The sequence below is a fragment of the Nicotiana attenuata genome, unplaced genomic scaffold (assembly GCF_001879085.1).
Source record: "Nicotiana attenuata strain UT unplaced genomic scaffold, NIATTr2, whole genome shotgun sequence".
NCBI lineage: Eukaryota > Viridiplantae > Streptophyta > Magnoliopsida > Solanales > Solanaceae > Nicotiana > Nicotiana attenuata.
This window is the reverse complement of record NW_017674965.1, coordinates 36,170-61,053: the sequence shown is the minus strand read 5'-3', so window position 1 is coordinate 61,053 and position 24,884 is coordinate 36,170. Positions and strand designations below refer to the sequence as shown.

The 24,884-nt window shown below is 36.8% G+C and overlaps 3 protein-coding genes across 3 annotated transcripts; 2 read left to right on the top strand and 1 right to left on the bottom strand.

Annotated features, from left to right (window-relative positions):
- Nucleotides 1–6,007: 6,007 nt before the first annotated feature.
- LOC109219518 (actin-related protein 7) lies at nucleotides 6,008–13,726 on the top strand. The gene is made up of 7 exons (XM_019383975.1): nucleotides 6,008–6,280; nucleotides 7,251–7,466; nucleotides 8,262–8,403; nucleotides 9,972–10,216; nucleotides 10,686–10,869; nucleotides 12,792–12,859; nucleotides 13,333–13,726. The coding sequence occupies exons 1-7, from the start codon at nucleotides 6,203–6,205 to the stop codon at nucleotides 13,483–13,485; spliced, it is 1,086 nt and encodes a 361-aa protein (XP_019239520.1). The 5' UTR covers nucleotides 6,008–6,202; the 3' UTR covers nucleotides 13,486–13,726.
- A 2,803-nt stretch (nucleotides 13,727–16,529) lies between these two features.
- On the top strand, nucleotides 16,530–18,555 carry LOC109219519 (60S ribosomal protein L38-like). Its single transcript, XM_019383976.1, has 3 exons — nucleotides 16,530–16,637; nucleotides 17,966–18,149; nucleotides 18,306–18,555. Exons 1-3 carry the CDS (start codon nucleotides 16,635–16,637, stop codon nucleotides 18,326–18,328), a joined length of 210 nt encoding a protein of 69 aa, XP_019239521.1. The 5' UTR covers nucleotides 16,530–16,634; the 3' UTR covers nucleotides 18,329–18,555.
- A 724-nt stretch (nucleotides 18,556–19,279) lies between these two features.
- LOC109219517 (F-box protein At5g07610-like) lies at nucleotides 19,280–20,155 on the bottom strand. Its single transcript, XM_019383974.1, has one exon. The coding sequence runs from the start codon at nucleotides 20,153–20,155 to the stop codon at nucleotides 19,280–19,282; it is 876 nt and encodes a 291-aa protein (XP_019239519.1).
- Between the last annotated feature and the right edge of the window lie 4,729 nt (nucleotides 20,156–24,884).

Below are 24,884 nucleotides of genomic sequence, written 5' to 3'. Positions count from 1 at the left end.
GTAATTATTTATTGGAAATAAAATGCTGGATAAATTAATAAAAATATAGAAAAATTGTGGAAAAATACCAATTGCTATTAATGCATGATTTTGAAGACATATATGCAGTTTGAAATATTTTTTGAGAAAAATTGAGTATCAACAATCAATAAGATTTAACAACAATGGAAACATAATTTTATTTGATACATCTTGCAACATAAACAAGTACATACACTTATTACAAAAATATTACGAAAATAAAACACTACGTGTATCCTTGATAGTTGGGCACATTAGATGAACTTCCACCATGAGCTGGATTACCACTACCACACAAACCAGCTGAAGGACATTTACGACGGTCGTGTCCTGTTTGCGAGCATATGCCACATTTACGCGCATAAACGGTATCACCAACATCCATTTGGTTCCGTATACGCGTTCTTTTTTGAACTTGTAGCTTACGCAAATAGTCCTTGTTACACACCATTTTAAATGGTTCCGGCGACAAATAATGCTTGCACCCCACTGGCTGCAACTGCCCACTATATGTGTTTAAGTATACAGCAACACTTTATTACCTATCAACATAGTTGGTTGCCCCTAAACCTGTATATTAAAAACACTTCATGGCATGTGAGCAAGGCATGTGGTAGATAGTCCATTTTCCACATGAACACAACCTACAAGCTTCATTTTTGAAAGCTATTGGGAAAAAATTACAGTTGTCAAACTTACTCACATTTTTGGCAATTCCGGTAAAAGACTTGGGTTTTCACTAATATATTTGAAAAGCGAAACTATTTTTCGGAACTATGAATAAGCTGAGCCTTTTATCTCTGAGTTACTTCTATATTACTTGCTTTACATTGTTATGAACTGTTGTTGGCTATTTGTGTTGGACGCGACCTTTGTTCCAGCTCGTCACTACTTTCAACCTAAGGTTAGGTTTGTTACTTATTGAGTACATGGGGTCGGTTGTACTCATACTACACATTTGCACCGTGCATACAGATATTGGCTGTTGATGTTACTGTGATCGACGGGAGCTGGAATTGAAGACGTACCTACATTCTGTTTGTAGCTGCCTCTTGTTCATGGTAGCCTTAGATTCATAAAACTCTGTTTATGTACTTTTCGAACAGATGATGTATTTACTTCATACCAGCTTTGTAAATTCTATTCTTAGAAGCTCATAATTTGTACTACCAATCCTTGGGGAATGTATATGATTCAGATAGTCTCTTCTATTTAATTGTTTTATGTATTTCAATGGAATTGGATATCGTTAATTGGCTTNATAGGATATGGCTTGTTCGAGGTAAGTAATACTTTTAAACTTAGTGCTGAGGGTATGAAACCCCAGATTTTGAGTTATGTGAATTGTTTAGAGGTGACACACATGCTAGGTAATGGGCGTGTGCGCGTGCACCGTAGGAATTGTGACTTGGTCCATTCCATGGAACTGTAAAGTGGAATAACTTGTTGTTAGCTATATCCTCTCCATGTGTTATAGAAATTTGACTGTAAATCATGTTAGAAATCATGCTTAGGCTATGTGTTGGTACTGTTGGGACTAACAGAGGCCGTGATGCCTGTTGAATTCCTGCTAATTGCTACTTGTACTCAGTCACAGTTTTATTTGCATATCATACCTAAGTCTCTATTGTTCCTAGTTGATATATCATGTCTATGATTACTGAGAGCCCGAGAGACTGAGTGAGGTCGAGGGCCTGATTATGAGATATTGATACCATAACACGTGAGTTATCCGTGCAGATCCAAATATGATACTATAGCACGTGAGTTATCCATGCAGCATGTGAGTTGTCCGTGCGGATTATAGTTCTTGGGGTGTAGGAGCCCCTCCGGAGTTTGTACACACCCCTAGTGAGAGCAGGTACCTACTGAGTGCGAGTTCCAAGTGCCGAGTGATTGTAAGGATTGAGTGGCTGTGAGGACTGAGTGACTGGGAGGACTGAGCGTCTGGGCGGACTGAGTGAAGTGATACTCTGAGAGTATGCATATGGTTTTATCACTGCATTGTATTACAGTTGGCATGCATACATTGACATGTAGGCATAGAGATGTGTTTTCCTCATGCCATTTGAAAATGAAAGAATTCTTTGTTGAAAGCTATTGGGAAAAAATTACAGTTGTCAAACTTACTCACATTTTTGGCAATTCCGGTAAAAGACTTGGGTTTTCACTAATATATTTGAAAAGCGAAACTATTTTTCGGAACTATGAATAAGCTGAGCCTTTTATCTCTGAGTTACTTCTATATTACTTGCTTTACATTGTTATGAACTGTTGTTGGCTATTTGTGTTGGACGCGACCTTTGTTCCAGCTCGTCACTACTTTCAACCTAAGGTTAGGTTTGTTACTTATTGAGTACATGGGGTCGGTTGTACTCATACTACACATTTGCACCGTGCATACAGATATTGGCTGTTGATGTTACTGTGATCGACGGGAGCTGGAATTGAAGACGTACCTACATTCTGTTTGTAGCTGCCTCTTGTTCATGGTAGCCTTAGATTCATAAAACTCTGTTTATGTACTTTTCGAACAGATGATGTATTTACTTCATACCAGCTTTGTAAATTCTATTCTTAGAAGCTCATAATTTGTACTACCAATCCTTGGGGAATGTATATGATTCAGATAGTCTCTTCTATTTAATTGTTTTATTGATTTCAATGGAATTGGATATCGTTAATTGGCTTACCTAGCGGGTTGGCTTAGGTGCCATCACGATTAGTTGGATTTTTGGTCGTGACAGTTACATGAGCTTATGAAGGATTGGTGAGTTTCTATAGGTGTCTTGTGGCAATACTCTTGGGCTTGGCGACCTGCCTGGCCACTCAAAATCAATATCAATGCGCATGACGATAACCACAGAGAAGCAATGACACAACACCACACAAACCCGAAAGAACATAACCTATGCACAATCAACCATTCAACAAGTAACTATAGGGAGCCTACAGCAGGCCCAAATACACCTGGACAAACCAGGCCTTCAACTCACAGCATCTTCAAAGCCCATGTCCATAGGTACAACATGACCAGTGGTGAGTGATTCACCCATATTTCAAGGATAAGCATACAGGACCCAAATCTCTAGTGTATCAGAGTTCCCAAGGGCTTTGAGAACCCAGGGCAATGCTCACACCAGAGAAACTTACCAGAAATAGTTCAAGGAAGACTAGGGGCCAAATCCTAGTATGTTAAAGTTCACAAGGGTATCATATAGACCTCGAGCAGTGCTCACACTAGGGAGGTCAAGGACAGAACCTAAATAGCCTTGGCTTTCAGCCGGCTAAGAATGATGTGTATTTTGTTCCCCCTATTTTGATGGATAGTGGTGCGAACTTCAAAAATATTTCGCTCGTTGCAATACTGTAAAATGAATGCCAATGTGCTCGCCTCCTGTATTTCTCAAATCTTTTTATTGGTATTTGCATAAATTCAACACCCCTCTCTATCAATTCCGATGCACCTCTATGCCTTTCAACAAACCTCTCCGCCATCTATTTGAATGACATCCGCACCATGGCAGTGACAGGCAATCCACATGCAGATCGATTCCATGCGCCTCATGAATTTGCACTCTTGGTGATCAGTTGCAGCCATCCACATTAAATCATGCAAGTCCTTGTTGGGATATTTCTATTGGAAATTGGCCTTCAGGTGCCCCACACAGTAACGATGGTATGCATAGGGTTCCTGCCATTCAGGCAAATGCTCTACAGAAATTAATATACCACCATGCCGATAAGATATTAGACAAATACCTGAACGTTGTTTGACAACGTGCTGCTTCAAGTGGTTCAAAAATAGCGTCCACATCTCTTGGCTTTCATTGGCACAGATGGCAAAAGCTAGTGGAAATATTTTTCCATTGGCATCTACTGCAACGGCGATCAACAACTTAATATCATACTTTCCATAGACATGAGTATTGTCTATGGAAATTACCGGACAGCAATGCACAAAACCATCAATTGCTAGTTTAAATGCCCAGAACACGTATCTGAATATATATTCCGGTATTCCCGCACTCTGCTCAACCTTCCATTCAACAACAATTTTGGGGTTAAAGTGTTTCAATGTAGCCATGTACCTGGGTAGAGATGCAAATGACTTATCCCAGTCACCATAAACAATTTCAAATGCACGTTTGCACCCGAGATATGCCTTTCTTTTGGTAATAGTACACCCATATTCCTGGTGGACGGATGTAATACACTCTTTGATCTTGTGCCTTATGGACGCTTCAATATCAGTTGAAGAGAAATCAAGTCAACATCCAAGTTGAAGTGATTCCTATTGAATGTGTCCATTTCACAATTGTGGGTGCCAATATATTTACCCACTTTCCACAACCGTGATTCCTTCTTGCTCACACGCAGCATCCAATGACAACCCGTAAACTATCTACGGCAAACAACCTTGTATACCTCCAGACTTGACTCCCATACTATCATCTCACGACACTCTCTTACGCTGTACATTTTTGCAGCCCTGGTTAGGTGAGATTTATCGGGAAAAAACATGCCCTTTGCCAGCATCGTTGGTCTAGACTCATCCCACATTGCTGTCAGAATTTCGTCAAGATCCCTTGTGAGGGCATCCATACCCAGCATACTTGGCAAATGATCAAGGTATAAAATATGCCTTGGATGAAATGACACGTGGGACTCGTACACTCTTGGTCTAACGGGAGGTGGAGCATGCTCCCTCATCAGCTCAGGTTCGGCATTCTCTTCCTCCTCCTCATCACCCTCGTCAGGGAAGGGTGTGTCATCTCCAGACTCGTCGGCATTGTTGTCATAATCACTATTATCTTTCTGACTCTGCGCATCTGCCAAATCCCGAGTAAATACGTCGTCTACGGGCATCTGAGTGAGGACAGGACCATCAAGTTGCTCGCTTTCACTGCACAAACAACAAAATAATAAGCTACTGAAATTGATAAATGCTTTACATATAGCTATATCACTTCACTTACAAGTCGTAATGTGCTGACATTCCATGATGGACATTATCATGTTGGTGATGACTCCCGGATGGACCACCGCGATCCAACACACCAAAACTACGCATATTCCAACTGAGCGTGGGTTCATAACTTGTAAAATTCATATCTGGACGGTACCCCATGTGGAATATATGAGTGTTAATACAAATTCAATACGGCAAAAATAAACATCGTAACACAAAGAAAAATTGAAGTTTACTAGTCGTCTTTTGGATTATGTAAAGTAGGAGAGAAATTATTTCCTCGCTCTTCGTTTACCCTTACTTTTCGCTCTTCAGACATTATGAAGAAAGCTTGAGAATTTAACAAGAAGAAAAATTTATCACGAAGTTGGAGTATTTCTGAATGATTTTTTGCAAAACCCTTAACGCCTTTAAATAAGGTAATACCCAATCCGAGGGGGTCAAATTTTTGGAAGTAAAATGCAGTTTAAAAGGGCGTTTTACATATTTGAATTTTTGTTATGTCAGTTAAGCGCAGAAGAGCTAATGGTGGGCCCACAAAATAGGTAAAACGCGTTTACAAAAGGCGTTTTGATAAAACGCAGTATCGAACGCGTTTTACCTGACGTTAAGGTAAAACGTGGTTCAAAACTGCATTTGACATATTTTGGTCACTCAGTATCGAAACGCGTTTTACCTGACGTTAAGGTAAAACGTGGTTCAAAACTGCGTTTTACTCGAGATCCGGGAAAGGGCTGGACCACAAAGGCACAATCCAAAATAAAGGTTAGCCCGATGCATTAAGCTCTCGCTATGCGCGAGTCCGAGAAAGGATCGGACCACAAAAATTTATCGTACGCGACCTTACCCTATATTTTTGTATTAAGTTATTTAGGCGGCTCTTGGTAACATAGGAGCAACTTTACCAATTATGCAAGGTTTTACCTTGCCAAAGTCCCCCATTTAAATTTAAAGAACAAAAGAAAAAAGCCCCCCATTTAAATTTAAAGAACAAAAAGAACAAAAGAAAAGAGAAAGAACAAGTTTGAGTAAAGAAGATGAAAAGGGAAAGAAAAGAAAAGAGGTGGGAATAGCCACCATTTTCAATTTCCGCCAAAATTCTCTGCTCTCCCTCTCTCTCTCTCACACACACACACTCTTCACCAAATACCCCTTTCCTCTTACAACTCCACTGTTGACTACTGTGAGGAAAGAGAATAATTGTGAAGAATGGAGGCAGTAGTAGTGGATGCTGGTTCTAAATTACTCAAAGCTGGGTTTGCTGTTCCCGATCAATCTCCTTCTATGGTACTCTCCTCTTTTCCATACTTGAAACCCCCCCCCCCCCCCCCACAAATATATAGCTTCAAAATTGGAACTTTATGCTGTTTTCTTGCTATTTTACCCAATTTGTGTGAAAAATTTGAGTTTTACAATGGTAATCTATGGTACTAAAGTATGAGAAAAACCCATTAGAATAGAGCTTCAAGATTTGAAATTTCTGCTATTTACTCCAATTTGTATGAATTTTTGGGTTTTAGGATAGTATAATGTAGGTATTTCTTTGTTTTTCTTGCTTTTGTAATATATGGTACTAATTCTTCAAAAGTATTTTAAAAAAAAAACAGAAGAAAAGAGCTTCCAGTTTTGGAACTCTCTGCTATTTACTTGCTATTTTGCCCCATTTTGTGTGTTTTTGGGATTTAAGATGGTAATACAGTATATGGTACTGGTCAGCAAAAATACAGTATATTTGTTACTCTTTTCTTACTTTGGTAATATATGGTACTAAACTTTAAGAAAACCCCATAAGAATAGGGTGTCAGGATTGGAACTTTCTGCCACTTAACTCCAATTTGTTTGAATTTTTGGGGTTTAAGATGGTAATGCTGTATTTGTTACTCTTTTTTTTTGCTTTAGGAGAAGGGGAGCCTTGCGGTAACTATAAAGTTGCTGCCATGTGACTAGGAGGTCATGAGTTCGAGCCGTGGAAACAGCCTCTTGCAAAAATGCAAGGTAAGGCTGCTTATGATAGACCCTTGTGGTCCGGCCCTTCCTCGGACCTCGCGCATAGCGGGAGCTTTGTGTGCCGGGCTGTCCTTTTTGCTTTAGGAATATATGGTACTAACTCTGCCAAAATACAAGAAAAACCCCATAAGCAAAGAGCTTGAAATTTGGAACTTTCTGCTATTTACTTAATCTGTGAATTTTTGGGTTTTGAGATGGTAATACGGTAGTTATTGCTTTTCTTTTCTTACTTTGGAAATGTATGGTTTAGGTAATACCGACCCAAATGAAACGCATTCCTGAAGATGATGAAGGTTCCTTGGTTGAGGAGGAGGAGGATATCACTGTGGATCCCATTGAGAGAGGTTTCATTAAAGATTGGGATGCCATGGAAGACCTGTTGCACCATGTTCTTTACACTGGTCTTGGTTGGGAAATTGGAAATGAAGGCCAAATTTTGTTCACTGACCCACTCTGCACTCCCAAGGTGAGCTGTTGATTCTTTTATTAAAACAAACTTTTTCAGAGTTTCAGTAATTTATTTATTTTTTAGGGGCCATCACCAAATTTTCTCCAGAAACTAATGAATGGTCTTTGAGTATATAGCTGCTAGAAAGGAGTTCAGTTTCTGTATAAAAGCTACTTTAGTTAGCAATGCAAATGACAAGAAAATGATTTACAAGAATTGCACTTGGATGAGCTGTAATGTCAGTTTGAAAAGCTAAACTCCTTTGCTAAGGAACAGTAACTAAGAGAACCTGGAGATCCCAGTTTCAAATCCTAATTACAACCTTTGGTATAAGCCCATTTACTTCAGTCTTGGTGGACATGATTATCTTCAAAACCTGCGCTTGTGGACGGGACATGCTGTTCAAGGTGCACGCAAGTTGGTCCGGACACCACCGATATTAAAAAAAGAAAGAAAAGGGAATAGTATCTAAGAGACAAATAAATAAAAACCGAATAATATCTAAGAGAAAAAATAAATTAAATGGGAATAGTATCTCAAAGAAAAAATAAATAAAAAGGCAATGTCCTAGGTGACATGGTTTTCTGTAATTCAGCATATCTAGTCATGAAGCTTAAAGAGGGATTAGTAATTGGCTTGGTCTGTAATGTTGAAGAAAATTCTTGAAATATGGAGAAAATAGTAAGTTATTAGTGCTAAATGCTAGATTTGGCTTATTGTTTTCAAGTGCGACATCATGTTGATGTCTTTACTGCGTATAGTAACTTGTATGAAAAGTGTAATTAATATATATCACTGTGTTTGTCTTAACAGGCTGTTAGGGAACAATTGGTGCAATTGATGTTTGAAACATTTAACATCTCGGGGTTTTATGCCTCTGAGCAAGCAGTATTGTCGCTTTATGCTGTTGGACGCATATCTGGCTGCACCGTTGATGTTGGTCATGGGAAAATTGGTATTTGCATTACCTTAAAACTTTTCATCCTTCAATATCCGTGTAATTGAAGATTCTTTGCTTTTGCTGTCACTTAGTCTCGCGTTATCTGATTAGGCCCATTTATGTAGTCATTGGGTAGCAATATTGTCTGCTTACATTTGTTGCTATTTCCTTCAAGTTGCAAAGTATAAGTGAAAAGAGACATTAAATGCTTGAGAATGTGGCTATGATTGCAGTTTTGGTTGGAAAAACTTAGTAATACAGTTGGTTTTATTAGTTTCGAGCAAGAGGTCAGGGTAATAATCCAGCCTGTGGTGGCTGCAGTTGATATGCCCCTCAATATTCTGCATTTTCTTTGTCTATCTAGAGTTGAGCCTTTCGAGCTGTACTGTAGTTATGCTGATTTATGAATAGAAATTGTACCAAATGGGCCTATTATAGCCCCTTCCACCTTGCTTCAGCCACATCAATTAGGAATAGCACCATATCCAAAAGAACACGTGCATCCACAAAAAAGAGTGAATACACTAACCTTAAATATGAGCTCCAGAAAAAGAAAAGGGTAGGTCATGAAAGGTTTCAAGCTACTGCCTTTCCTCGATTAAGGTAATTTCACAAAGAACAAGTGGTTAGAGGTATTAGGGAGCACATATGGTAGGTGCAATCTCCATTGATGAGAAGCATATCCGCAAGAAGAGTGTTAAGAAAGAGAGCAATGGTTGTAGAAAGAGGATTGCATCTAACAAATTGTTGTCTTCAGGACAAAAATGGGTGATACCTTCTTTCTCCCTGTTCTGCTGCACATGTTCACTCGTGTTTCCACGGTTTCACCTTCTTTGGCCAAGTTCACCACTACCGCCCCAGAAATATATTCTAGATATATATTCAAGAGAAGTGTGTGTGCAACACTTGACACCTGGTGAACAGCACACCTATCTAGAGCACATTAATTCTCAGTGACCTTGAATACTTTATTCATCTTCTTGCATTTTGAAAATTTGGATTTGTGCTTCAATGAGGAGGATATTAGCTTGCAACGTTGTAATATCACTCTTTTGCATATAAATGCTGCATTGTTCTTCCGTACATTAAGAGGCTTCATCATTTGAGTTTTAAGAGTATCGGAATATGAGAGCTCATAGTAACTCAATTTTGTTTTTTGAGAAAATATGAGCAGTAGGAGGAATTTATCACTCATCGCTACCACCAGTTTCATACAGGCTTGGCACCCATTTGGTGCTTACATTTTATAAGATTTATGTTACCTCATCCAAATAAATTGATAGAAAGAAAAGAGACTTATAGCCTCTATTCAGTGGAATGAGCAGAATAAAGATGTATTTTTTTCTTTCCTCAGATAAAGGAACTATGAGAATTGATTTTGCTCTGTTTGCTATCCGAAATATGAATTTTCCTTATTCTGCCTATAACAAATATTCAACTTCTTTATATGTGCTTCTTTACTTCTAAAAGATGAACTGTTTGTACTCTATTTTGGAAATGTTGCTTTACATTTCTTTGTTTTTTCTCCCATCAGTGTTGATTTCTCATAGTTCTTCCTGCTGTCTTTTCTAATGACTTTTTAGATATTGCACCTGTCATCGAGGGTGCTGTTCAACACATAGCATCAAGAAGGTTGGAAATTGGGGGTTTGGATTTGACAAAGCTGTTAGCAGATGAGCTTAGTAAATCAAATCCAACAGTGAAACTCAATATTTCTGATGTGGAAAAATTGAAAGAGCGCTATGCATGCTGTGCTGATGATGATATTGCCTATGAGAAGCTTCAACAATCATGCATGGAAGAGAAACATACTCTGCCGGATGGACAGGTTTCTATGCACTACTTTTCAGCTTATTAGTTACCACAGTACAAATTTGATTGTAAACCAATTCATTGTATTAAACATCTCTAATTTCTACAACTTCTTCTGGTTTCTTAAGGTAAATAGGACCTTTTGTTCTCAAACTGCTGAAAGAAATCCTTTATTCAATTTCTCTAAAGGACATTCAGAAATGGGGTCTTACCTTCAATGTGAATGATGATCCTTGAATACCGGAGAACTAAGCAAGTATCTTAGAGAAAGGAACTAAAGGGCTGTGAGCATTTTGCACTCCTCTAAACACTAGACATTAATAGGAGTAAGGGAGTTGTATTTTAGGATCATGGTGTATTACAGTCTACTGGTTTTGACAAAATTTTCTCTGGCAGCCCTTCGTTTGTTGTCGTTCTGTCATCCTTATCTTGCATGTTGAACTGTTGATGTTCGAATGGATCTCATTTCTCTTTTTGTATTTTAGGTAATCACAATTGGAAAAGAAAGATACACAGTTGGAGAGGCATTGTTTCAACCATCTATATTGGGTAATGATACTCATGGAATAGTCGAGCAGCTTGTTCATAGTATTTCGTCTGTGTCATCTGAAAATCACCGCCAGCTGCTAGAGAACACAGTGCTTTGTGGTGGCACTGCTACTATAACTGGTCAGTCTTCATCTCTTTGTTTAGATGAATGTGACTGACAAATGTTCGTATTTCTCTGTATTAGTTTTTCCTCGTTTTGTTGGTTTTTTATTTTATAAAGGCATTCCTCATTGACGTCGGCATTGCAAGTTTGTTGATTTTGTCTCAAGTAGTTCAATTTTATTGGATGTTTGAAATGCTGGTTGTATGACAATTGACAGGCAGTCCTTTTCTCTTTCAAATTAATGCGACTGGGAAGTGTAATACTCCTTTTTATGTTCCGTTATTGGAACTTTTTTTGGCAAGATTTCAATATTTATTTACTGGATAAATTTGAGATTGAGTGCACTTAGATCTAGCATGGCTTGCTTTTCTTTTCCTCACTAAACTCTTGACACAATCATAATGCAGGAATAGTCATCCTCAAATTCTTTGATGACCTAGCCTTCTTTTGTGTAGATTATCCTGATAGCATTTCTTTCTATGCTTGTTTTGGTTTGGGGAAAGGGGGGGGGGGGGGGGGACATTGAGTAATTTTCCACCAATTGCCTAAGCAGCTAGCTATTGCAATCTTGTCAGGGAATTTTACTATAACATATCTACTGGACCATAAGTAGCAGTCAGCAGCAATAATTGTTGTCCACAAAATATATCTTCTCCTTAATAGAATTGGCTTGTGCTTCACATGCTTGATGGCTACTGCTACTGTTTGACAAGCAAAGGGTGAAACATAAAGGCTGTCTCAACGTCTCCCTTCCCCCTCTCCTAAGTAGGAAGTTGTGTCTATTCCTGTAATATTCTCAGCGGATGCCAACATGGTGATGACAAACAAAATATATTGAAATGATGATGAGTATGCTTTTGATCAGAGCGAGAGTTTCTCCCTTCGATTGGTTTTCTTCCAAGTTCCAGGTCACAAATCCTGATCTTACCAAACTGGTTTAGATTTATAACGTGCACATTATCCCAAATGAAAAGCGAAGAGCTGATCGACTTATTGATGAGTTAGCATTGATAAGTCCCCATAGGGATGGCTGAGTGGTTGAGGCATATGAGTAATAACTTGGAAATGTCCTGATTCTATTCCCAGCTCCAACACTCAGTGGGAACCAATCTGCTTCGGCCTTGGTGGGTAGGCTTGCATCAATACTTGTGCTTTTGGTCTTTGAAAGACTGCTCGTTGGATCAGTCGAGGAGTGCCCAAGGTCATCCAGACACCACGTTGATTAACAAATTAAAAAGAGTTGGTATTTAAAATAATAGTAAATGACACAGCTTTCTCCTGTAGTTATACTTTTGTCTACAATAACAACAATAATAGTAACTTGTGGTAGGCAGGTAGATATATCTGTACCATCTTGGTACCTGTATTAATAATATCTTACCTTATCACCCCCCCCCCCCAAAGAAAAAGCGGTAGGCAGGTAGATCAGTATGGAGTATCACAATGAAGAGAAGTGCAATTAAAAAAACAAAGAAGAGAAGTAGAATTTGTTCGTCCTCCCCATCACTACATTGGCTAACATATATTGCAAATGAAGGTAAAAAGTTCTTATAATGGTGTCTCAATGTGTGTTAAGATATTTCTCTTATCTGTTTGGTTGAGTTATGAGTGTAAGGTGAAGAGAGGAATGGGTCGAGAGGCCCTCAATCAGTCAGTTGGCACGGATAGATTGGACATGCCTGAACTACCTCCTTCCTTTTGAAGTTTGCACTGGCCATTTGTAAAGTGTAGACTCTGTTGTTCCTTGGGTCTTGCAAATAAAATAGTAGCGTAATACTTGTAGTTTGAACTTGTATTATGTCTGGACCATGTGCTAGTTGTTCATTTCTTGAATCCATTATGAGTAAAGAAGCTTTCTGATTGAAGCTCTACTAGATTTCCTTATATTGCAGGAAACTGCTGTTATGGCTGCTAACCTTTGTGTTGCTTGTGGTTGTAGGTTTTGAGGAGCGGTTCCAAAGAGAAGCTACGCTTTGCTCATCAGCAGTTCGTCCTTCGCTTGTAAAGGTATCTTATTGTTAATCTTTAATTGACAGCTTAGCATTCCTTTCACTTCTTGGCAGTGATCAAATGCTTCTAGCTGTATATGCTTATTCGTTCTCCATGTCGATAATGCCATTACCGCTTTAATGTTTCCATCATAAAAGCAGCCCATTATGGCAAACATAATATTGTCAGCCCAAGTCATTGCGGAAACTCCAGGTTGCTTAATCAGGAGCTGCCACTTTGCTTCTCTTATGAATAAGTGCTCGTTCATGAATGAAGAGCTACCACCTTACTTACGATAGTTAGAAAACCGGGGAGCAGATCATTGGAAGGAATAATTGTTTGTTTTGTTTGATATGTACTGGCAGGATATCCTCCATTCATATCGTACCTCTAGATCGTTTTAATGCTCCACTTAAAGTTCCAACAATTTTAGCACTTCAGTTTTGACTTTTTGTAGTTACTAAGTTTCCTTTTTCCTGATATTCTTACAGCCTCCAGAATATATGCCAGAGAACTTGACTTCATATTCAGCATGGATTGGTGGTGCTATACTTGCCAAAGTTGTCTTCCCTCAAAACCAGCACATAACTAAGGCAGATTACGACGAGAGTGGACCTTCTGTTGTTCATCGAAAATGCTTTTAATACTAGGTGACACATTTGTATCTCTTAAGTCGTAGTCGCTTGTACTCTTTGCTAGAAAGGTAGTTTGATCAACTTCTTGTTTATTTTTAACATGCAGTCCTGTACATCAACTCACCAAGTAGTGGTTTTCTGATTTCTTATTTTTAAACTAAGAGGTTTACTTCAGTGGATATTTGCCTTGTGCTCATTGTAAGTGACTCCCATTATAGCCTACTGGCATAATACCTTGGTTACTTGCAAATTGTAAGAGTTGGGAAGTTAAGTTTCCATCTTCTCAAAGAAGAAAAAGAGTTTAGCTGGTATCCGTTATTGGTGGGAGGTGGCAGATAGTTTATGAAATTAGTCGAGGTACGCACAAGCTGGACCGGACATCACGGTTATATCACGGTTATATGTGTGTGTGTGTGAGAGAGAGAGACTTAGTTTCAGTAGACAAACCACCGTTGGAATGTGGTAAGATAGTTGAGATCTTTTCACTCTTAACGAGATATTTCGGATTCTAGTCTCAAAAGATTCTAATAAAATTAGTCATCTCCCCAATATCAATTTGAGGAGGATTAATTGGAATTTGGTTATCTTAATTATCGCTCAATCGCTTTCGCTGCTTTGGTCAGTAACCTCTTCAAGTGCTTTATCCTCTGATTGCTTTTCTTCTACGCCTTGATTTCTTCGATCTGATCTAACCCAATCTTTGAAACATACCAGCATTTCCAATGTCGGCCCAACCAATGAATGGTTGTTGTCTCTGATTTGCATGCTTTCTTGACTAAAAGCATATTCTGATGCCACGGTTGAAACTGGAATACTTAGCACATCCCGAGCCATTTTAGAAAGAACGGGTAATTCTTTTGAGTTGTCCTTCCACCATTGCAAAATGTCAATATTAGAATATCGATCTGCCGTACCAAGCTTCAAATAAAAATCAAGCTCATTAAAATCGATTCGAGATTGACGTTGTAGAGCGACAAATTCCTGCCAAACAGAAAAACTTCTAAAGCTTTTTTGTGAAGAGTTAGTAGAATCAGAGGTAGGAATATTTGGTGTAACACTATATATTAATTTATGATAATAATCATATAATGCAGAAATGTTTGAAAATATACTAGATTTAGCAGTTTCCAAATCTGGATTTTCTCCCTCAGCAATTTCTAAGTGTTCATATAATACTCTTGTTAATTCTTCTGCATAAAATAATTTAATACAAGGATTTAATATAGCACCAATTTGGAAAATAACTGGAATGGGAAAAAAATATTTTTTAATTTTTTCCTTCATCGCAATAATAACGTCTCTATAAATTTCATTATCCTTAAATTTAAAGAGTAAATAAGCAATTTCAGCTATATAAAGAAAAATATTATTAACACTAGGGCAACAACTACCACCAAAATTTAGAGTAGCTTGATAAAATTTTGATAATAATCTAACAATATCTTTAACAACTTCCCAATCTGAATCAATTAAAAAATTAGCAGAATTTTCAATATAATTATTATATGTAGCAGATATAGGCTCTCTATATTTATATGCAATTTTTAACATGATATATAAAGAATCCCACATTGTGACAATTTCTAAAGGTATTGTTCTTGGTCTAAGATTATAATCTTTGCATTTTCTCCTAAATTCCCCAATTCTAGTTGTTGAATTACTTTGAAAAATAAATGCAATTGCACCTCTAGTTTTGGTAATATAAGAATCAAAAAATTTAAGGCTATCACGCACAATTAAATTAAAAATATCACATACGCATCTAACATGAAAATTTTCATTTAAAGGTGGTATAGATTGTATTTTTAAAGTTGAAATAGCAGAAGCGTTATTATTAAACGAAATACACATAATTTTGTTATTAAGACCATAAAGCGTTAAAACATCCTGAATAGATGCATCAATAGAAGAACCATTGTGTTTATCTTCAATATAGCGATAAGCTATAATACGTTTTTGCATTACCCAATCAGAATTTATCCAATAACATGTTATTGTTAAATAATCTAAGTGATGAACATCACGACTAATATTAAATGTAAGAGAAACTCTACAATTAAGTTTTGAAAATAAAGAGATTAAATATTGTTGATATTCTCTATAAAATTTCAGAACATTATTTCTACAAATAGCTCTAGGAATACCATTAAAACAAGGATTATTATCTACTCTATTAATACATGTAGTAATATCTTTAGAAATAGTAAAGTTAAAAGGTAAACAATCACTAGCTATCGGTTTTGTTATTTTTTCCCGATTTATCTTCTTACCGTAATTAAATAATTTTTCAAATGGGTTAATTATTTGTTTTTTACCAGTAGCCTCAAATTTCATTTTCCTTTGTGAATATGTTTCATTATTATATTGTGAAGAATCATATTCAGAATCATGAGAAGATTGTTGATTAACAGAACTAATACTACTAACTGTTTTTTTACCTTTATTCTTACCCGTTCCCTTACTTAATATACGTTCATTTGAAGCCATAATCCAAATAAAATAACAAAAACTATAAATTCAAAGATAAAGAAACAAATATGAGAGTTATACAAAAGTATAAAGTAAGAGATGGAATGAATATACCAAAACGCCGTGTCGAAAACAGAAAGAAATATAACCATAAATTGTTAAAGCTCGCTCTTGCTAACTTCAAACGCCAAAAAATAATTGAGAAGTTTGGTCGTGAGACGAAAGAATAATAATAATCGACAGGTCTGAATATTATTGAATCTTAACAGCAATAGTTTAAGAGACAGAGAAAAGAGAATTTAGAGAGAATGAGGGATTTTGGTGAGACAAAATATAGAGTTAGAGGTATTTATAGTTGGAATTTGGAGCTAAAATGTAATATTTCAAAGTTGGCGGTGAAAAAAAAAAGAAAAAAATTTCCCGTTTTGGGCCGTTGCCCAACGGCTAGTAGGCCTGAAAAAGAAAATTTTTGGTGGGTTATTGTGCCGGGCCTGACGGGCTGTTAGTGGGCTGGGCCGGTCCCGGTCCCGGTCCCGGTCCCGTTCCCGGGCTAGGGATAAAATTGGAAATTAACAACTTAGGGTTTTATTAGTAACCCCATTTATACATTACTGCTTCTGTCTTTCTCTCGTCTTTGGCAGCAGCAGCAGCAGCACAGCAACAACAAACCCTAACCCGAAGACCCTATCATGGTGATTTTTTCTCCCTTTATGTTTTTTACATTATTAGATCTACTTATATATACATTACTCTTTTTATTGTGAACTCTTTAGTTTTAATTTAATGAACGAATAGTAGAATTAGGTGTTTTGATTACTAAATATCTTGTTTTGCTAGTCGGGAGATTAGTTGAGGTAAATGTTGATTGAGGATTAGGAATGAAAATGATAAATTATTAGGTTTATTTGATTAGAAGTTTTCCTTTTGTCTATTTTGGGTTTGTTCTAACATTTTTGTATGATAACAAGGATGGACATTATTGTGGAAGGTAGTTATTTTGGAGTTAATAAGTTTCTGGGATTTTTCTGTGAATAAAAAGCCGATTTTGAGCCCCCAGGTTTTGGTCTAGTCGTAAGAGCTCAGGTTATGATGTGTTGTTAGGTGCACGTTAAGTGGCAAAGGGTAGAGGGATGGGTGCATTATCAGTTATGTTTTGAACAAAGCAACTGCGCTCAATGATTTTTCGGTTATGAAAAGAAAGCCAATCTTGCCCCTCCAGGTCTAGGGCTTTGGTCTATTGGTGAGAGTGCAGGTTGTGATATATAATTAGGTGCACGTTAAGCGGCGAAGGGTAGAGGGACAGGCGCATTATCAATTAAGTTTTGAACAGTGTGCAACTTGCCCCTCAATGTTTTTTCGGTTATGAAAAGAAAGCCATTCTTGAGCCTCCGGGGCTTTGGTCGTTGTGATGTGTAGTTAGGTGCACCTTGAGTAAACTAAGGGTAGATGGGAGGGCTCATTATCAACTAAGTTTTGAACAGTGCGCCACTGGCCCTTGATGATTTTTCGGCTATGAAAAGATATCCAATTGTGTTCTTGATGTGGAGATATTAGAGTTTGCAATTGATACTTAAATGAGTATTAATTTTAACCTTCTTTCAGTTTCTGTTGAAGTAACTGAATTTCTTCAGGATTATTTGTTTGAACCCCATCGAGCATATTGGCTGTTCCTGTCTTGACTCTTCTCTTCATTATATGTACATTAGTTAGAAATACTTGATATATGTTGTGCAATTGGGGGAATATTGATGAAGTGACTTGTCTTCTACTAGTTTGTAAAAGACCTGCAGTTTGATTATATCTTAAAACTTGATGATTGAGGTTCCTTGTTTTCCGTTTCGTTGCTTTGTCCTGGATACATTAGTTCTTACCCGTTAAGCAGGCAAATATTTCATGTTCAATTGTTCATTACCATTTAATTTGTTGAGATTGGGCATTGGAACTTGTTTAAGACTACTTTGTGCATTTTTTAAATCCTTATATTAGACATTGAACTTTTTAACTGAATAATTTTTTTCAGCCGAAGCAAATCCACGAAATCAAGGATTTCCTTCTCACAGCAAGAAGGAAGGATGCACGATCTGTCAAGATCAAGAAGAATAAGGATATGGTCAAATTCAAGGTTCGCTGCTCCAAGTACCTCTACACACTCTGTGTGTCCGACTTTGAGAAGGCCGACAAGTTGAAGCAGTCACTTCCTCCAGGTATAGACATGTCTTTCGGTGCTTACATTTTACTTACCTTCTTCCATTTGGCAAGTTTATCTGCTCTATTGTTACTGAGTTCGCATAGTTCAGTAGATCAATTATCTAAGTAAGTAGTTCATGAATCTAATGATTTGAATGCATTTTGATTTATAGGTTTGAGCGTGCAAGATCTTTGAAGATGGAAGGATTAATGTTTTTTTCCCTTAGACTGTGATTAGGTACTGGAGAATTTTAAGAACTTGTTGTTCCTTTACCATTTCTTGTCCTGTTGAAGTCTAAAGTTTTGATCAAATTTAGATATTGCACTGCTTTTTCTCTTGTCCGTTTTGACTTTATTGTGAGATCTTATATGGTGTTAACAGAATTTTGATGGTAGGATGCCAAATTTGGTTTATTTGGCTGATCCCAAATTCCTATGATTAGAGTATCTTTAAATTCTCAAATACAAGGAATGTCAGCTTTTCTTGTTTCAAAAAAATAGTTAAGTTGGATCTTATACCAAATCATGTCCTTTTTATAACAGTCAAGAATGTTAAAATTGTCTAATACTTGAATAAATGAATGATCTTATGTCGAATGTAAATATTAGATTTTAAGTGGATTCTTAGAACTTAGAAGTTAGAAGTACCTCTAGCCTAGCTCATTTAATCAAAATCTCAATTCCATTTTTGTTAAATACCATTCAATGACAATTCATATTGTATTTCATAATGCACTTCAACAATAGTAAACCTAGTGTAATCCTATTAGTGGGGTCTCGGGAGAGTAATGTGTACGCAGAGAGTAATGTGTATGCAAAGACTGATTCCGATAGACAGACCCTTGGCTCAAAGAATAGTGAAAGTAAAGCAACAAATAATAGTAACAACAATGTAATAGAGTAATGAAAGCGAAAGACATAACATGTAATAATAAAGAACCAACAATAAGAAAATACAAGAATAATACTAGTACGTCAAGTAAGGGTTTATTCATTATACATCTCAATCCGGATTAGAACATTAATCCAATGCAAGTTACCTCTCTTTGTTTTCACCATATAATTGATTGATTATGACAGCATAAAAAGACAGCTCAATGCACTAAGTTCCTGCTATGCGCAAGGTTCGGGGAAGGGACAAATCGACTTACCAATAATAGGTAGATTCAATATATTGGTAAGTGCTTGAGCTATGAAAATGCAGACATACAGCAAGTTCATCAAATTCCTCAAGAATACCCTTATTTTGGCCACTATCAAAATCACAAAGCATATGAAATGACTTATCTGCCAAATTGTAACGTAGAATGGCCATTTCAGGAATATGCAAAACCAAGAAAGTATCCTCCTCTTTCTCTCCTCTTACAACATTAACCACAACCATTGCACAGTAATGAAAATCTGTTTGCTCAAGATAACGTCGAATTATCCTAGGATATGCTAACACAACATCTTCAACATTCACTTCGTATTTCAAGAACCACTCAGTACCATCATTTTTCATCTCGTAAATATTGTACGAAGTTAGTTTCTGGCTTCTCACTTGTATTAAGTGCAAATGGCCATAAGACTCTCCAAAATAGACAATCCTATGATTCTCTTTATCCCACTCTTGTCCATCAAAGCAATTAGGCATAGGAAATTCTTCAAACTGTTCTTGTTCCAGATTGAAACGCTTGTTACATGACACATAAATGGCTCCATTCCAGTAAACTAGACCATGTCTGAAACTTATATCGTAACGTTTAGGGAAAGATGGACCAGAAACTCTCCATTTCTTAGTTTCAGATGAGTAAATCTCAATCTGGTTCTCAGGTTCCAGTTCAGAAATTCGGAGACAGATGACTTTGTAATGAGGCGATTTCCGCGGATCAAAGGCTAAACTCATCCCAATAACATCCCCTCCTGGTTTAGGAAGTGTGATGAATTGTTGAGTAGTTGGGTTGAATATATAGTAATCCTCATTAAATGTAAATGGATTATGTTTGGTACAACAAAGCAAAAGTCCATTGCAAGATTGCATTATAAAGATTTTAGGAGAGTCATGTTGTGGAAAAGGGAACATTTGGAATGGTGTTGGAATTGGATTTTCTAAGTTAAAAGACACAAATTTGTGAAAAGGGTTGGTTAAAAATGAAAATGCCACGAGCAGGGCTGAAATAGGGGATTCTGAGGCGTGTGAAGTGAGAACTAGAGATTAAAGAACGCCATTTTTTCGATATGCATTTGCATTGGACGAGTGATTTTATAGGCAGGTGTAGGAGGATTTCCGTCATTTGAGAAAACTATATTTGTAGAAAATTTGGAAGGACTAATTATGATCTTCTTTTTGCTCTTCGGCATTTTTTTGGAATAGGGCAGCCTGATGTACAAAATATCCCTCGTTCTCCGAGGAAGGGTCACTCTCCAAGGGCATGTGATGTAGGCAGCCTGTTCTGAGGAATGGTTGTCTAAAGAAAGTTTCTTAGATTGAAGCCTTTATGGATATGAAATGGCCATTTAAAAGTTGGTTTTTGCAAACATTGAACTTGCAGAGAACGTTTCCTTTGACATTCTTTATTTTGTTTGCTTGTTGGATTTTAATTTGATTCCTCAAATGAAATATAATATGCAACCAAAAGTCAATAAAATATAATAAGAGTATGTCTTTGTTATTGTGAGTTAAACGTTATATCATTTTACATCAGACTTAATTGACGAGAGGTAATTTTTTTTAATATTATTTAGCTAAAGAATTGGCATTACTTGCACACTCCTAAATTGGTCATACGTTATAACTTGAGAAATTACGCTTTTTACGAGGTACGTGAATTTGGCATTTGACAATAGTATTAATCAATGCGCGGAGCCATAATTTTTACTAGGAGGAGGCAAAATATAACGATAGTACAAGAAGTTACTGAGTTGTATAAAATTCAGCAAATAACATAAAGTTCTGAAAGTTATAAACTTGAAATTACTTGGCTCAATATTAAATAATTGGGGGCGCTCAAGAAAAACTAAAAATTGAATCTAACCAAAAAAATCGAGTCAAACCGACTTGTATGTGGTTTAATACTGAACTAGAAAAGAACCAAACCGTCATAAAATATATTTATTCTTATAGATAATTTATAATTTTACATATTTTTTCCTTAAATTTAGGCTAGATATAGTCTTGATCCTTGCTTGAAATATAATATTTGATATGATTATTATGGAGTATCCATTTTCGTTTATTTAAATATTTGATTTTGCCGTGTATAATTACTTTCTTATCTAAGTTTTGTGCAAATGTCTTTGATTTTTCACAACTCACGATGTATTGAGTCATTAACCATTCTGATTTGTTTATTCTTTCAAATTATTAAAATTTGGTTAAAAGTGATCTGTCGGTATGAACATATATAAGTTTGTCGTTAGATTAGTGAAAGGATATATTTATCTTGTATAACGAAGAATATTCTTCACATAAGGGATTCGATGATTATAAATTGTTTAATGTGTTCATTTCTCCCTAAACATATATTCGATTTATAGAAATTTAAAAAGTTTATCCATAACTATAATTATCCCTTTATATTTCATATACTAACATGGACGGATGTAGTGTGTTAGCAGCTGGTTCAATTGAACACATAACTTTTGATGCGGAGTAAAAATATGTCTAAAAATTTATTAAAATTGCAAAATAGTAGATATGAACCCATAACTTTAAAAATATAATGCGCTCAATGCCAAAAACCTTAAAAGCTGAACCACAAAATTTAAATTTTTAATCCGCCTCTGTGTACCAAGGTAAGAAAATTCAAAAGAACCGAGAAAACTAAGTAATATTCCTAACCTCGCCTAATTAATATAAACTTAATAATATTGAAATAAAATGCACTACACTACAGAAAGATAGAGAACACGTGAAGTCAGCAAAAGTAAACTTCTTCGGAGAGAGAAGCTTTGACTTCTCACTAGATATTATTAACACAACTCTCTCTAACTCCAACCAAATTACCACCATGAACACTGATGACACTGCCATAAAAATGGATACGTCTACTATCCCTCCAAAACCACCGGACATCCTTAATGATGTGAAAGAAACTCAATTTCCATTGAATCCACCTATCTCGCTCCTACGAAGACAAATAACTAAGGGAGAGATATTTAGCATTGATTCTGACACTTTTTCCAATACTCTATCATCCTTTACTTTACTTTATCTTTTGGAAAAGTGGATAATATTATTTATAACAACTATCGTGGCATTACATCACTAATACTAATAGTAGGAATAACAGTTAGGTTTCCAAACTTTGCCAGTTTGTTACATATGGCACTTGATAAGAGCCTAGTAGTAGGTGTTTCATTTTTGTCTTCTTACTTGACATCAAAGAACCCTCTAACTTCTAAGGAAAAGAATATCTCCCTATCCCAAGAAGATAAAATCCACATGTATCTGCCATGGCAATATTCCTTAATTATCAAGTTTCAAGGCAAACGTTTATTACATCAAATCATTAGGAGGAAGGTCCAGGAATTGTGGAAGGTGAAAGAAAATTTCCCTAGGAGCTGATTATTACATTGCAAAATTTCAAAATAAAGACAGTATGGCAGCTATCCTTGAAAATGGTCCATGATATAATTTGGTCACTTTTTATCATGTCAAAAATGAAAACCAAATTTTATTGCATCCGAGGCAAAACAATCTTTTACTGCAATATGGTTTTGTCTTCCAAACCTTCCTACAGAATATTATGATGGATATATTCTTCAAAAAATTGGAAATTCAATAGGCAAATTGTTGAAAGTTGATGCATGTACATCAGCAACATTAAGGGACCGGTATGCCAGATTATGTGTGGAAATACCCATGGATCAGCCGGTTGCAAAATATATCTATATAGAAGACTATAAACAATTAATAGAATATGAGAGTGACAAAATATTTTGCAAGAAATGTGGAATGCTAGGCCACACAGGTAATCAATGCCCTCGTATAATAAATTCTCTGCCAGAAAAATATCAATGGGAAAGCAACAACCAATCATCAGGAGGCCCAAAAGGCTCACTTGCATCAAAAGGAAAAATGGCTGGCGCACAGTGTCTTTCCATAGATCAAGGAGATTGCAGAAGAAAGTATTAATGGAAGACTCGGAATCATCACTGGCAACAGGTATAAACGTTAAGTTATTCAATGCTGCTACGGGTAAGTATATTAACACTCAAAAATTAAAATTTGTTAGCAAAGATACTGCTTCATCTTCTAAAGGCAGTAAAAGATCCCCTCAAGTACAAAATACCACTTTTATCTCTAAACAAGATCAAGCTACTAGTTTTCAAGTATAAAAACCGCTTCACTAGCTTAAACTATGAGACCGCAGTTTTGCTAAACTACTCAAATACTAATAAATCAGTTTTTACCTTAGATAATAACATGCATGACATTTGTAGGGATTTGGACACATTAAACGAGGTAGACCCTACCCATACAACTAAACCCTTTGTCACGCATGGTAATAAAAATGCTAATCTACCTGTTAAGACAAATCAAACACACAAACTAGCTAACCCCCCTAATAATGACATAATTAGTTCTATAATTCCTAGTACAAACGTTACAAATTTACCCAATTGAAGAGACCGCCTGTCAGCAACCCCTCTATCCAATAACCAAATGTTGGAAGAGTGCCAACACGTGCCAATTGCATTGCATGCAAAATCTTTTATAATATCCCCTACGCTAAACCATTCTGGTTGCATGCATCTAGATGCAATCATTCCCTTCACCCCAATCCCTCCTATTTTAACTATCAACTTTCCCTCTAAAAATGCCAAGGCTTCCCATAAACAGTCGGAGAAGATACCGACTAATCCAAATTCTCCGTCATCAACGTCCTTCAAACATGGACAATCTCCCTCCTCTCCCCCCACAACTCCAACATCCCCCGCTAATCTTTATTCAACCACCACCAACACAAAACCATCATCCAATGTCTTGGATAGAGATAGGGCTAATGGGGAGGGGTCTAGTGTTCAATGCCATAATCAATGGCCAAGAAAATGTGATCCTAATTCAAAATCCACGCTACTTAGCATAATTAGTGGCCGAGGGACTACACTTGACAATGAAAAATTTCTTGAACCATGTTTGGGTGAACAACATCCTACAACCGTTAGCTCCACAACCAAATACAAACCTAGTGCAAGAAATGAAAGCCCAATGGAATCTACCCCCTCACTTCAATCCAATCCCCATTCTCCCACAAAATCTAGGCTTGGACCTCCCTTTCTTCCCATTGGAAGCCTTAACTGCCATCTACCCCATATTGATGTAGTGGGAGCCCCTCACCAAATGCCACCTCCTCAACCACAAGCACAGAACCCAAACATGCAAACGCATATGAGGGAAATAGATCCCAATCCCCCAATAATACCAAATGTAGGAAATCCAGTGGAAGAGGAGATGAATGAAGAAATAGACTTAGTAGGAGAATCAGTGGTGGAATTATCAAACCTAGACGAGGTAAAAGTATTCTTATTCAAGGAAACCCACGAGAAGATGCATATTCTTGCATGCCCTCGAAACCTAACCAAATGCTCAATGGACATTCGTCCCCCACACGACCCAACAGTGGGCAACATGGCAATGATCCTAGTTCCCTCCCTAAAGAGGAACTCAACTACCCCTAGGGTGTTGATGGAAAATGGCCATGCACATGCACATGCACAAGAGTTTAACATGATCAGTCCTACTAATTTCATTATATGGAACATTG